We start from the raw sequence: 13,795 nt of genomic DNA, 5'->3' as shown, positions 1-13,795 counted from the left end.
TAATTAGTTTAACCTTCTTTAAAAAACATCACAAAATCCTCGACAAAATCTTTGACAAAATCTTTTTATTTCCTTATTACAAAGAATGTTATGAAATCCGGCCTCAGGGGCAGCTAATTTCCCTCGCAAAGATTTCAATTAATTTAGCCAAAGCGAAACAGACCAAATTTCCCGTTCGTTGTTTACCTTCCGGATCCATTGAAGATTATGCTGGTTCGGTCACTTCGTCATGGCCACTTTTCCCTTTTGGAAACTGTGAGGTTCTATTCTCCGGAATAACATTTATTTTCTTTCTAAGATATCGAGTCAAAACAAACATGACAGATGCCCGAACGAAAGAGACGCAAAGAAAATCAATGTTTTTGTCAAAGCAGGTTACGCGCTGTCAAATGTGAGTTGACAAGAGGAATTTAATTCCTTAATGTATTAAATGCCCATATTAAATACATTATGGCCTTTGTCACGCCCCTCGGGTTAACCTTTGGGAGAGAAGTCCGGCCTCGAAGGCGGACATGCTGAGGAGCAGCTGAGGACAACCTAACCGGCGTTCCTGCCGAGCAGCAGCAGCAGATCTTCAAAAGTAGGTCGTCGAGGTTCCCTCGCAGGTGCGACCAACCACGTGCCCGAGTCTCGTCCGGTGCTAACCGGAGAGCAGCAACAGCAGCCGCAGCAAGTGATGACGTCGTAGACGTCCGCAGCAAGAACACCAACCGACCAAACCACCGAGTTTCTTCGAAACCGACCCGCAGCAGCAGAACAGGTATCGAGACGACCACGTGATCGTCGACAGCGAACGCAAATCGTGAGTAAAGCATGCACTAGTGGTAAGACCATGGCCCACACCTTTTCGCCCGCTACCAACCTTACCAATTAAGTAGCGCGGCGCTGCGCGTCGAGATTGTTCCGACACGTCAAATATGAATACATAAAACGCACATAGCACACACACCTAAACCGGAAGAAGAAGAGAGAAGAAAGAAGACAAACACACGGTAGAATCTGAACTGAAGTAACAGGATCGCCGGCAAACACAATCGTACGTACGAAAACATGTATGACTCACTGTAAATAAACCAGGGGTGACCAAAGTATGGCCCGCGGGCCAAACGTGGCCCGCGAGGTGATTTTTTGTGGCCCGCGGACCCATTTTGAACGTTCATGTAAAATGGCCCGTTGACCACTTGTAAAGTGATTTTATACTTGAAGGTTTATTTTAATCTTTTTATTGCCAACTTTTTTCAATTTTTTTGTAAAAAAAAACTAATGATTTATTTACATTTTGATCCACATTTCACGACACAAATATTATTTTATTAAACAATTTCACACGTTTCAATGTGAGTGAAACTATTAAATATCGGCCTAACTTTCTTCAAATATATTTGGAAATGTTTATAATACGTTCATATTTGACTTGGGTAGAAATCTGCAATAATTGCAAAAATATTTGTTTTCCATATTAATTTGACCCTTTTATGAACTGACCCTCAAACTTACTTTGCACTTAGAAACCTTCCCTAGGGATTCGAACTCATGGCAGTTGGATAACGAATCTGATTGATTACCATCAGATTTTGGCAGACAAAATGTTAAATTGGGAAAATAAGGCTGTTGCAAATATTTGACAAAGCTTTTGTCGACCAACCCAACTCCACTATTTTTTTTTTTTTTTTTCACAACTTATTTTTATTAGGTCCTTTTAGGTGCTACGACCAGGTTAGGACCGAGGATCAAAAATACAACAAATAATAAATAATAAAAAAAAAAACGTAACTGAATCAGATGATCATTTTCTCGTGCCATGTGTCAGCAAGTGTGCGATCACGTCAATCTGTTCCTCGGGTGTCTTGCACTGCCTCAAGCGAACTCTGTATTCTCGGTAAATGGCCCACAGCTCCGACTCGCTGTACAGCATCCGTTCACCTTGTTGCTCCTTCGGGGTTGCACCGGCGTCGGCGCCAGTATTTCCTTGACTTCTTCCTGCGGGACGAGGATGTTTATCTTCCGGTACCGCTCCAGGTAGCGGAGGAAAATCCGCCGCGGTAAACACGGCTCCTGCAGGAGTTTGTTTGTCCTTCTTCCATGCTGGCGGCTTCGGCTTGGACGCCTGCTGCCTCGACTGGATGAACTGCGCACGTTTGGGACAGCTGCGGTCCAGACCCTCGTGGGATCCAGAACAGTTGACACATTTCTTGGCTTGCGTTTCTTCTGCTTTGCACTTTTCTGTGTTGTGGGGACCCCCACAGCTGCTGCACCTGGGCTTGAGATGGCAGTTACTGGTTCCGTGACCGAACTGCAAGCAGTTCTTGCACTGGGTCACGTGCGGTTCTTTGTTCCGGTAGGCCACCCACCGGACGACGACTGGTCCCACTTTCTTTACCTTGCTACTCAACTCCTTCAGACTGGTGTGCCCCTTGGGGAAGAGCACGATGAAAGGCGTCTCATCGATGGCGGGAAGCTGCTGCTTCCGCCTGATGGCGTGTACTGCCAAGACGTCCAGCTGATGTTCCGTCTTGAGCAGCTCCTTGATGTAATCCGGTTCCACGTTCGGGAGACCTCGCATTACTACCCGGTGCGGTCTCGCACTGCGCTTTCCGTGCGTGTAGAACTGCACCTTGTTCTTCGTCAGGTGGGCTTGCACCGTGTCGAAGTCGTCGCTCGAGAAGCACGTAATTTTTGTGCCGTACCGCGTCAGTTTGTGTTCCGGCTGGACATCACACGACGACATCACCTTCGCAAGGCGGGCGAAGCTCATTTCTTTCACCACCAGCGGCGGCTGCTTCTTCTCCCCGGCCGACTTGCCGGTTGCTGGTACCACGGGGATGGTTTTTTCTGCTGCTGGGTTCGCATTGTTGTTGTTGTTGCTCTCCTCCGCTAGCGGGCTGAACTTGTTGTTGCTGAGCAGTTTCTCCACATCGCCGTCGTTGCCGCCATCGCCGACGTTGATCTCCTCCTTAGCCTTCCTGCGGCGAACCTTGACCACGGGACGAAATTCGCCCCCGTCCTCTCCTCCTCCTTCGGAGTCTTCCACCTCCATGCCCGTCGCCGCCTGCGTCTTGGGTTGAAACCCGTCCGGTTTCTCCCACACACTTTTCCTCAAGGCCGCGTTCCAGTAGAACGTCCTTCCATTCTCAGCTCTGTGCTCCGTCCACTCACTCTCCACCGTCGCGGCCGCCGCCATGGCCGTCGGCGAAAGTTAACAAAACACCGTCAAAAACGCGCTAAGCTAGCTCGAAAGACGACCAAACCCAACGAAAGTTGAACAGGGAGTGTATGCATTTAAGTTATTAATAAGGCTTTCTAGTCGAAAACATTCACACCTCTGAGTCCAAAAGAAGTTGGTTTGGTTGCATCAGAATCTGCTTTCTCATTCTCGCAAAAGTTGTCTGTGAACCCAACTCCACTATGAAAAATTCTTTAAAAAATCAGGGCAAAAACAATTTTTTCAAAATATTTTAAAATATCAATGATTTTAAAGTGGAATAAGCTGCATTCAATTGAAATGCATTCCTCTGCGCTTAGAATCATTTTGAGCGTTTTTGGATTCATTCAAAAATAAATTGAATTTTGTTAAATTTTCGATGAACAGAAAGGCAATAAATTTTTTTTTTTTTGATAAAATGTTTTTTTTTAGTAACTTACAATTTTTGAAATTAATGATTGCAAATCAATTTGACGGATGTTTAAAACATATACTAACACAAGCTAACCCCGACAAACTTCGTCTTGTCATTTTTTCACTTCTTGACGTTTTTAGCCTCCTGTGCACACAAAAAAATATTACCGTAATGACAAAAGTAACTTATTTTTGATTTAGCTTGAGGGAAAGTTTTTTTCTTGTTTAAAAAATGAAAACTATTACTGGTAAAGTTTTTGAAAATCTCCTTACTAACTGATTTAAAAGTTTTTCCTTTTAATTCGACTGTAAAATTTCTTTCATTTTGACGTTCTCGTGTAACCGTGTACGCCTAAGTCGCAAATGTAAACAAACACTTTGGTGGGTCCGGTGGTGCTGGTGTGTCTAGGACGCAAAGCAAAGCCGACGCGGAAACCTTCGTGAGCCATTGCTCCGGCAGAAGTCTCAGCGCGTAGTCGTGTTTTTTCGTGCTCTATCGAGTTGTGTTTGGCGCGTTTTTCACGGCGATTCCGAGGCGTGTGCGAGCGGACAAGCCCGTTCCGGTGGTCAGAGGAGCCACAATCTGGTCGTCGTGGACACGGCGGCGGTGCAGAGGCGGAGAAGGAACGAGTTCCCGAATCCGAGCAGCAGCAGCAGGAGGAGTGAGCAGCAGCGGCTGCGGCGGCAGCTGAGACGAGAGACGGTCGTTGGTCGGTGGAATCGGCCCCGGAGAGTCGACTGCGGTCGGCGGACCAGTTTTCGGCCAGGCCAGGTCGGAGACATCCCCGTTGTTTACGTGGCTGGCAGCAGGCAGCACAACAACAACAACAAGCGCGCGAAAACGAGCTTCCCGCGCATCCCGCTGCGGGCGGCAGCCAGTGCGGCCAGTTCGGCGGTGAGTGTGAAAGGCGAGTTTTTTGTTTGCTTTTAGTTTTTTTTTTTTTTTTTCTCATAGTTTTTTTTGTTAGTCATATTTTTTTCCTCTTCTTCCTTGGGTTTTTTTTTCTTTTTCGCGTAAATCTTGATTAGCTTTTGTATTAGTTTTTCTTTCGTTTTTCATTCCAACCATGGATCCGGATGAGGACCAGGTGGAAAAAATGTCCGAGTCCGAAGACTGGGACACGGACAACGAGGGTGAAGTTGATCCTCTCCCAGGAGTGCCTTCTAACCAAACCGCGTTGGAACTCTACGGAAAGGACACCAAGGTCGTTGTGAAGGGCACTGGTGGGCGCAAGGCGAAGAAACGCAAGTCTCGACTGTCTCCGAAACCATACCCAAAACCTGATCCCACTTCCCCTCCAACACAAAAACCGGATCCAGCTCTTCCACTGAATCCAAGTCCTCTGGTCCCAACAAATCCAACTCCTATTCCAACGAACCCAACCCCTCCGATCCCGCCAAATACGAATCCAATTCCACCGGCTCCAACCCCTCCGATTCCGCCAAATCCGAATCCTATTCCACCTCCAAATCCAAATCCACCAGGTGACAAGGAAAGACCAGTTCAAGCTCGCGCTCGCCAGTACGTGGGGGGCTCGCAGACGGAGTGGGTGGTCTTCTTCCGGCCCAAACAAAAACCCCTTAACTTCGTTCGGATCACAAAAGATCTGCATAACCATTATCCTGGGCTGGTACAATGTACTAAGCTGAACAAGAGCAAGCTCAGCGTGATCGTGAACTCCGCCGAGGAAGCTAACCAGATCGTGAAAGACATTCGGTTCTGTGTCGAGTACCGTGTTTGGATTCCGGCCCACAAAGTCGAAATCGACGGCGTGGTGACCGATGACAGTCTGTCGCTTGTCGACCTCTCAAGGGCGGTGGGACGCTTCAAGAACCCTAAACTTCCAGCTGTGGAGGTACTCGAGTGCCGGCAACTGGGCAACGTCACCACCGAGGGTGGCCAGAAGAAGTTCATTCCTTCTGCCTCGTTTCGGGTGACTTTTGCAGGGTCAGCTCTGCCGGACTACATTGAGCTGTACAAGCTTCGGCTTCCAGTTCGATTGTACGTTCCGCGTGTGATGAGCTGCGAAAACTGCCAGCAGTTGGGACACACCAAGACCTACTGCAGCAACAAGAGCAAGTGCTCAAAGTGCGCCGGCCCCCACAAGGACGTGGAATGCCAAAAGCAGGCTGAAAAATGCCTGCTTTGTGGCGGGGAACCGCACAAAACTCGGCAGTGCCCAAAGTACAAGGAGCGCGAGGACAAGATGAAGCGATCCTTGAAGGAACGCTCCAAGAAGTCCTTCGCGGAAATCCTTAGTCAGGCGAACCAATCCAATCGTTTCGCCCCCTTGGCAGATGATTCGGGGGACGAGGAAAACGAGGAGGAAGTCCTCTTCCGGAGAGACGAGGAAAGTGACTCTTCCGGACCAAATCCGAAGCGCAACAAGGTTTCCAAGTCCACAAAAGCCGCTGGCGGCAAGGGTAAGGAAAGTGACTCGTTGAACTTCGAGGAGGATTTTCCTTTCGGTCCGTCGGGTAAGCCCGCTCCGAAGCCCGCTCCGAAGCCGACACCGAAGCCGGCACCGATTCCTCTCAAGCCGCTGAAGCCCGTTCCCAAGCTGCCAAAGATCCCCCTAAAACCGGTTCCTCAACCGAATCCGATCACCGATGCCTTCAAAGGAGTCCTTCCTTTTTCCACAATCGTGGAATGGCTGTGCTCTTTTGTGAGTGAACCGACTCGTTTAATCATAAAGCGGTTTGAGCCTCTCGCTAGACACATCGGGAAACAGCTTGCTACCACGATGCCCCTCTTGTCGTTCATTTCCTTTGATGGGTAATACACCAAAAACGAAAAATGGCATCTCCTTCCTACAATGGAATTGTAGAAGTTTAACCCCCAAGTTAAACGATTTTCAACAATTCGCATTCGAACGGGACTGTGATGTGTTTGCGCTGAGCGAAACGTTTCTTATCGGAGATGAGACGCCAGCTTTCCGGGGGTACAACATCATCACAGAGAGCAGGGCAGGACCAAATAGAGGTGGAGGCGTACTGATTGGGGTCAGGAAATGCCACACTTTTAGAAAGGTCACGCTCCCGAATCTAGGAGGAATCGAAGCAGTTGCAGTACAGGCCAGGATCAGAGGACTGGACATTTGCATTGTGTCCGTCTATGTTCCCCCACAGGTGTCGTTAACTCGACAAAAGTTGTGGGGTATGCTTGAGCTGTTGCAGGCACCGCGACTGGTTCTGGGTGACTTTAATCTTCACAGCACCGAGTGGGGAAGTCACAAGACAGACCCTCAAGCATATCTGATTCATGAACTGTGCGACGACTTCCAGATGACCCTCCTAAACAGGGACAAGCAAGTTACGCGGATTGCAACACCACCAACGCCAACTACGTCCGGTACGAAGGCGAGTGCCATCGACTTGTCGCTCTGTTCCAACAGTTTGGCAGTTCTCTGTGACTGGAACGTGCTTCAAGATCCTCGTGGCAGTGATCATTTGCCGATCGCTATTCTGGTTAGCCATGGCCCACAGCAATCGACAACGGTGGAGATGCCTTACGATCTGACGCGAAATATCGACTGGAAACAGTACGCGGAGGCAGTCTCCATTGGAGTTGAGTTGCGAGCTGGGTTGGCACCGCTTGAAGAATATGCGTTTCTGGCTAATACGATCTATGACAGTGCGTTACAAGCTCAGACGAAACCCGTCCCGGGACCATACATCCGAACGCGCCCTCCACTTCCCTGGTGGGACAAGGAGTGTACGGATCTCTCGGCGGCCAGGTCTGTAGCTTATGTGGACTTCTGCAAGTGTGGATCCCCAGCGAACTTCCAAAGGTATAGAGCTCTCGATCGCAGGTACAGTAATACTCTGAAGCGGAAGAAGCGAATGTACTGGCGGGAGTTCGTTGAAGGACTACCAGCAGATACGTCCATGAGCACTCTGTGGCGCGTTGCGAGGGCCATGCGTAGAGGTTCCGTTCCGAACGAGAGTGTGGAAAAATCGGACAAGTGGATATTGGATTTCGCCAAGAAGGTGTGCCCGGACTCGGTGCCGACACAACCATCATTCGACGTTGTTGATGGGAGCGATTCTAATCCTCCCTTCTCGATGGTAGAGCTCTCCATAGCACTATTGACGGGCAACAACACTGCTCCTGGTCCGGACAAGATCAAGTTCAGCTTGCTGAAGAATCTTCCGGACGTCGCCAAGCAGCGTCTGTTGAAACTGTTCAACACGTTGGTGGAGCAGAACGTAATTCCACACGAATGGCGACAGGTCCGGGTGGTTGCCATTCAAAAGCCCGGTAAGCCGGCGTCCGACCACAACTCGTATCGTCCAATCAGCTTGCTGTCGTGTCTACGCAAGTTGCTGGAGAAGATGATCCTCGACCGCCTCGAACCATGGATGGAACGAGAGCACTGGCTGTCTGACACGCAGTATGGCTTCCGGAGAGGCAAGGGAACAAGCGACTGTCTAGCCTTGCTGGCCACAGGGATCGACATAGCCCGTGGTAAGAAACAGCAAATGGCTTCTGTCTTTCTAGACATCAAGGGTGCATTCGATTCAGTCTCCATCGATGTGTTGGGAGTAAAGCTGCGGCGGAGCGGTCTCAATCCGACGATGTGCAACTTCCTCATCAACCTGTTGTCAGAAAAACACATGCACTTTGTGCAAGGTGATCTGGCAATCACCCGGATAAGTTACATGGGTTTGGCACAAGGCTCACGCCTTAGCCCATCCATGTATAACTTCTACGTCAGCGACATCGATGATTGCTTGACCGGAGACTGCACCCTTATACAGTACGCAGATGACGCAGTGGTTTCAATCGCTGCCAAGAAGGAAGTCGATCTGCTAGAACCCTTGCAAGATACCCTGAACAACTTGGCCCATTGGGCAGTTGAAAAGGGTATTGAATTCTCTCCGGCGAAGACGGAACTGGTCGTTTTTACGGGGAAGCATGAACCGCCGCAGCTCAATCTTTCTCTCTCGGGAAAGACTATCGAGCAGTCGGACCACTTCATTTACATGGGTACCATCTTCGATCAAAAGGGAACATGGGGGAAGCACATTAACTACCTGAAGCAAAAGTGCCTGCAAAGAACTAATTTTCTGCGCAGTGTCTCTGGCAACCGGTGGGGTGCTCATCCTTCTGACCTGCTTCGACTGTACAAGACAACGATACTCTCGGTGCTGGAATATGGCAGTTTCTGCTTCCAGTCAGCTGCGAAATCACGCTTGTTGGTTCTCCAGCGGATACAGTACCGAAGTCTTCGCATTGTCTTGGGATGCATGCACTCAACTCACAACATGACCCTCGAGGTCTTGGCGGGAGTATTGCCTCTGCGAACTCGTTACTACGAACTGTCTTACCGGTTCCTGATCCGGTGTGATTACAGGAATAAACTGGTAATTGACAACTTTGAAACGTTGCTGAACCTTCACGTTGAGTCTCGGCGCATGCTTCTATACTATGACTTTATGTCATCGTGGGAGTGGAGCCCGAGCACAACGGTACAGCGCACGCCTCCGTTAACCAGCAGCACCCTGATTGGCTTCGACACGTCCATGAAAGCCGATACTCGCGGTATCCCAAACCATCTTCTGCGGGGAGTTGTACCGTCGATCTTCGCATCAAAGTACAACCATGTTCCTCCAAACAACAGATTCTTCACCGATGGCTCCAAGCTCGACGGCTGTACGGGCTTCGGTGTTTATCATGAATCTTATCAGCTGTTCTTTAAGCTGAAGGACCCGAGTTCGGTTTACGTCGCAGAGTTAGCCGCGGTTTACTGCGCACTGCGAATCATCGAGACCATGCCACCTGACCACTACTTCATCTTCACCGATAGCTTTAGCTCTGTTGAGGCTATCCGGTCTCTGAAGCCGACCAGGGAGTCTGCGTTTTTCCTCACGGAAATACGCAAGACTTTAAACAACCTGGCGGCTCAGTCCTTCAGCATCACGGTGGTGTGGGTCCGCGCTCATTGCTCGATTCCGGGTAATGAGAAAGCGGACTTGCTCGCCAAGAAGGGTGCTGAGAGTGGAGACATTTTTGAAAGGCCAATTAGCCTACAAGAATGCTACGGTTTGCCGAGGCAGCGTGCGCTCCTGGATTGGCAAAAACAATGGGACAACGACGCCAAGGGACGTTGGATGTATTCCATACGACCTAAGGTGCAAAGAAAAGCCTGGTTCAAGGGAATGGACTTGACGCGTGGATTCATCAGAACGATGTCCCGCCTTATGTCGAACCATTACTCGTCCAAGGCTCATCTTTACCGTATCAACATGAGTGATACAAACTTATGCGACTGTGGGCAGGGTTATCAGGACATCGACCATCTCGTATGGGCGTGTCCAGATCACCAGGCTCACAGAATTAAGTTGAAAGATACCCTCAGGGCCCGAGGAAGACCACCAGAAATCCCGATGCGAGACGCGTTATCTCAACTAGACCTTGATGTTCTCTATCCGATCTATCAGTTCCTCGTAGATTCCAAAATATCCATTTAGTTTTCTTCCAGTTAGTTTTCCTTCAGTTAGTTTTCCTTCAGTTAGTATAACTCGCCTTCACACAAAGCCGTCGTTTCTGGATTGCACCGGAAGCAAAGCAAGAACGCCCCAGCAGCTGGACACCGAGTTGCGGCTGAGGACAAAACGCAAAGGCCAGAAGAGCCAACCAAGACCCCTACACAATCCCCCTTCCCATCCCACGCCTTGTCTTTAACATCAATCCCTTCCCTACTAACCCCGAGTAGGCCGCGGGTAATCGGCTCCCCTCCCACTTACATTTACACACAAGATCCTCTGTAATTATTAAGTCAAATGTAATTACAAAAGCCGACTCGGTCCTAACCAGGTCCCAGTACCGAAAAGGACCTAATAAAAATAATTTTATGAAAAAAAAAAAAAAAAAACCTTCGTGAGCCAAACAGCAGCAGCAGAACGCCTTCGAAAGAGGGCGGTGCGGGTGCGGGACGAGGTCAAGTGCTCAAAAAGGACAAGGCGAACTTCCTTCAGGAACTGCAGCTGTTGCACGACCGGAATGGGTAAGAAGGAAGCTTGGGTGGTTTGTGATTGATTTTGTTTGTTTTTGTAGGATGGGAGGTAGGAATGTGGATTCGCACCGGTTGTATTCGGTGGTGGTGGCCCGGGATTGGTGGTTGAAGGTCAATTCCCGCGATAACTGGAACGAGATCATAGAGGAGATGGCGCTGCCGAAGAGTTGCGTGAACAACGAGATTGCGTTGAAGAAGATAAACATCGTAAACATCCGGTTTTTGGACAAGTACGAGACAGGTGATTTTCATGGTGAGGAGAAGGAGTCACAAAGAGGAGGACGATGAGAAGCGGGATAATCGGAGGTGGCCAGAGCGGATGTTGCACTCGGTGCCGGCGGTTTACTACACCGGTGAGTAATGAGAATGTGTGCAGTGGCTTGCCAACTTCACTTACTTCCATCTCTTTTAGCAAATAACCGCCCACAAATGCTCATCTCGCGACGGCGCAGCTCCAGCCGAATGAACCTGACAGCGTGCCGAAAAAATCTGTGTCATTCTCGAGAGAGGATGAAGTTCCGAGGGCCTCATCAACCCAATGTTCCGGACGCGCTTCCAGAATCGGAAACTCCCTGTTCAGGCACTTCACTTTCAAACCGGGAAACGTCGATCACCCTTGCCGAATCTACAGCCAACTTCTCCAAACCTGTCCTGATGAAGGCCGGCAACGTGACCATCATGTTCTCTACTTTGCTGTCGCGCGTCGAAACGTCCATCCGGAACCGTCCAGCTTGGGGTCTTCGGAAGTGACCGGTGGCGTAGCCTAAGAATCGATACAGATTGGACTCGGTTTTGGCCAGAAGCGTTAAATACAATAACTTTTAAAAACTTTTAAAAATAAATATAAAATCAAGCCTAGAATCAAGCTGAAATTATCACTGTAGTATTAAATGATGTTTATTCTTGCTATAAAAGGTTTCTTTTCTAATTAAAAGTAAAACACTTTTACCGATACAACGACTTTGTTCCATAAATGCATGGTAGTATCAAAAACTTTCCAACTTTTAAATTAAAAAGTTTGAACATTCTACGAATATTCACCAACGCGAACTTTTAATCCATCGAACGATCTTTTTAAATTCAGAGTATTTTTTCTTTGTGTGTGATCAAAATTTAATTTTACGCAACTTTTCCCATACAATCTGCAGATCTTCCGGAATCGGTTCCGGAGTGGCCAAAGTTGTCACTTTTTAGCGTAAGAACCTTCCTTGGGCTTATACGAACCCAACGCTGCAAAGAGCGCTCCGATCCGACTTTCCGTTATCAACTGATGCGCGTTCGAACAAAACCGTCGAAATTTTTTATATATATATATTAGCCTGTCCCATTTTGAGGTCATGTCGAGGAATTTCAGGTGCTCACTTCTTAAATGATAGATTATGATGTTAGGAACAATGTTTTCTTAGACAAGAAAAAATAATAAAATACTTTCTCGCACCCCCTAGTCGATTTACTGAAAAAAGTCACTTTTTTGAACAAATTTTCTAAAATCGCTTGGAATCAATACAAAAACTGTTTCGATCAGGTGTGTATTATCTTCAAACGATAGGTTTTTGTCCATAGATTAAGATGCCCTATCAATATTGGACGAAAATTTAAGTTTTTGGACTCTCCCAGGAGGATTTGTGTCGAAAAAATCGCATTTTTTCGAAACTTTTTTCAGAAATGTTCATTTAATTTAGGGTAGCCTATTTTTCCCAGTAAAACCAATACATGCAGCTTGTAGGAAATTTCATGGCGAACATTTTTCTCTCTGAGAAAATGCAATTTTGACATTCCAGAGCCGAGATATTTGAGTTTTAGTGAGGAAAAAAGTGCCAATTTTCAAAATTTCTTAGAATTCAGAAGCAAGGCCTACTAATTACACGATGTAGCAAGCATATGTCTCAAAGGTCAGGGTATGCTTTTTTATAGTAATTTTAGCCGCTGAATCCGAATCTGAAATCAAATTTCGTGCAAACAGTGATGTTTTGGAGCTACACCCCTTTGCAATGTTATTTGCGTGTTCAAATCGCTGCAATTTAAATAGCTTGCAAGTTCAGTCATACTTTTTCCTCGGTTTTCGTACCACTTTGATTGTTATTTTACTCACAGAGCTTTTTAATGTTTTTTACGTTTTGATTATCTTAAGCAATTCGAAAAAATCGCATATTGGCGGGGGCTAAGGGACTATATCCATAAACCACGTGGACACATTTTTTTTAATCTCAGACCCCCCCCTCCCCAATTTCCATACGAAACAAATCTTATTGATATGGAGCGTGGACAATCGCTGAACCGCCCCCCCCCCCCTCCCCCCTTCCAAAGTATCCATGTGGTTTATGAATGATCCCTTACTAGAATTAAGGATTGATTAATGAATAGAGAAAACTAAAAATTCTGAAGCATTTTTTGATGGATGTAACACAAAAAACGAAACTATTGGCACTACGCCCCCCGGGGCATGGCCTTCCTCTAACGTGGGATTTCTGCTCCAGCGCCTCTGACGAGACAGGAGAAACCGGGACCGACGTTTTACTTCACCATCCGATAGAAGCTCAGTGGATAAGGCGGGAATCGAACCCGCGTCTCATAGCATCATCGGGATCGGCAGCCGAAGCCGCTACCCCTGCGCCACGAGACCCAACCACATATGTAACACATATTTTTTGTGAAAAAAGTTCGGAAATGTCTTCCAGAACTTATTTTAATGCAAATTTTCCAAACAAATTTATCCAAATGCAGCCACTTTTCCTAACATTTTTTTTGATATTTTTTTATAAATCAATATTAACTTAAGCCCCCGCCAAATAAAAATATGCGATTTCCGGATTGCTAAACACATTGTTAAAACATAATCAGAACGTAAACAAAAAATGTTTATAAAGAGTTCTGTGAGTAAAATAACAATCAAAGTGGTACGAAAACCGAGGAAAAAGTATGACTGAACTTGCAAGCTATTTAAATTGCAGCGATTTAAACACGCAAATAACATTGCAAAGGGGTGTAGCTCCAAAACATCACTGTTTACACGAAATTTGATTTCAGATTCGGATTCAGCGGCCAAAATTACTATAAGAAAGCATACCCTGACCTTTGCGACACATGCTTGCAACATCGTGGAATTAGTAGGCCTTGCTTCTGAATTCTGAGAAATTTTGAAAATTGGCACTTTTTTTCT

General features: G+C 47.2%; 2 protein-coding genes across 2 annotated transcripts in view; one reads left to right on the top strand and one right to left on the bottom strand.

Moving 5' to 3' along the window:
- The window catches only part of LOC120424935 (uncharacterized), a 211,274-nt gene that overhangs the window by 91,006 nt on the left and 106,473 nt on the right, over positions 1 to 13,795 (bottom strand). The gene's annotated exons all lie outside the window — the stretch shown is intronic.
- On the top strand, positions 10,498 to 11,496 carry LOC120428955 (uncharacterized). Its single transcript, XM_039594093.2, has 2 exons — positions 10,498 to 10,988; positions 11,048 to 11,496. Exons 1-2 carry the CDS (start codon positions 10,886 to 10,888, stop codon positions 11,383 to 11,385), a joined length of 441 nt encoding a protein of 146 aa, XP_039450027.1. The 5' UTR covers positions 10,498 to 10,885; the 3' UTR covers positions 11,386 to 11,496.

Source organism: Culex pipiens, chromosome 1 (genome assembly GCF_016801865.2).
Source record: "Culex pipiens pallens isolate TS chromosome 1, TS_CPP_V2, whole genome shotgun sequence".
In the NCBI taxonomy this organism is placed as follows: Eukaryota; Metazoa; Arthropoda; class Insecta; order Diptera; family Culicidae; genus Culex; species Culex pipiens.
The sequence above is the reverse complement of the archived record's forward strand: the minus strand, read 5'-3'. Positions and strand labels throughout refer to the sequence as shown.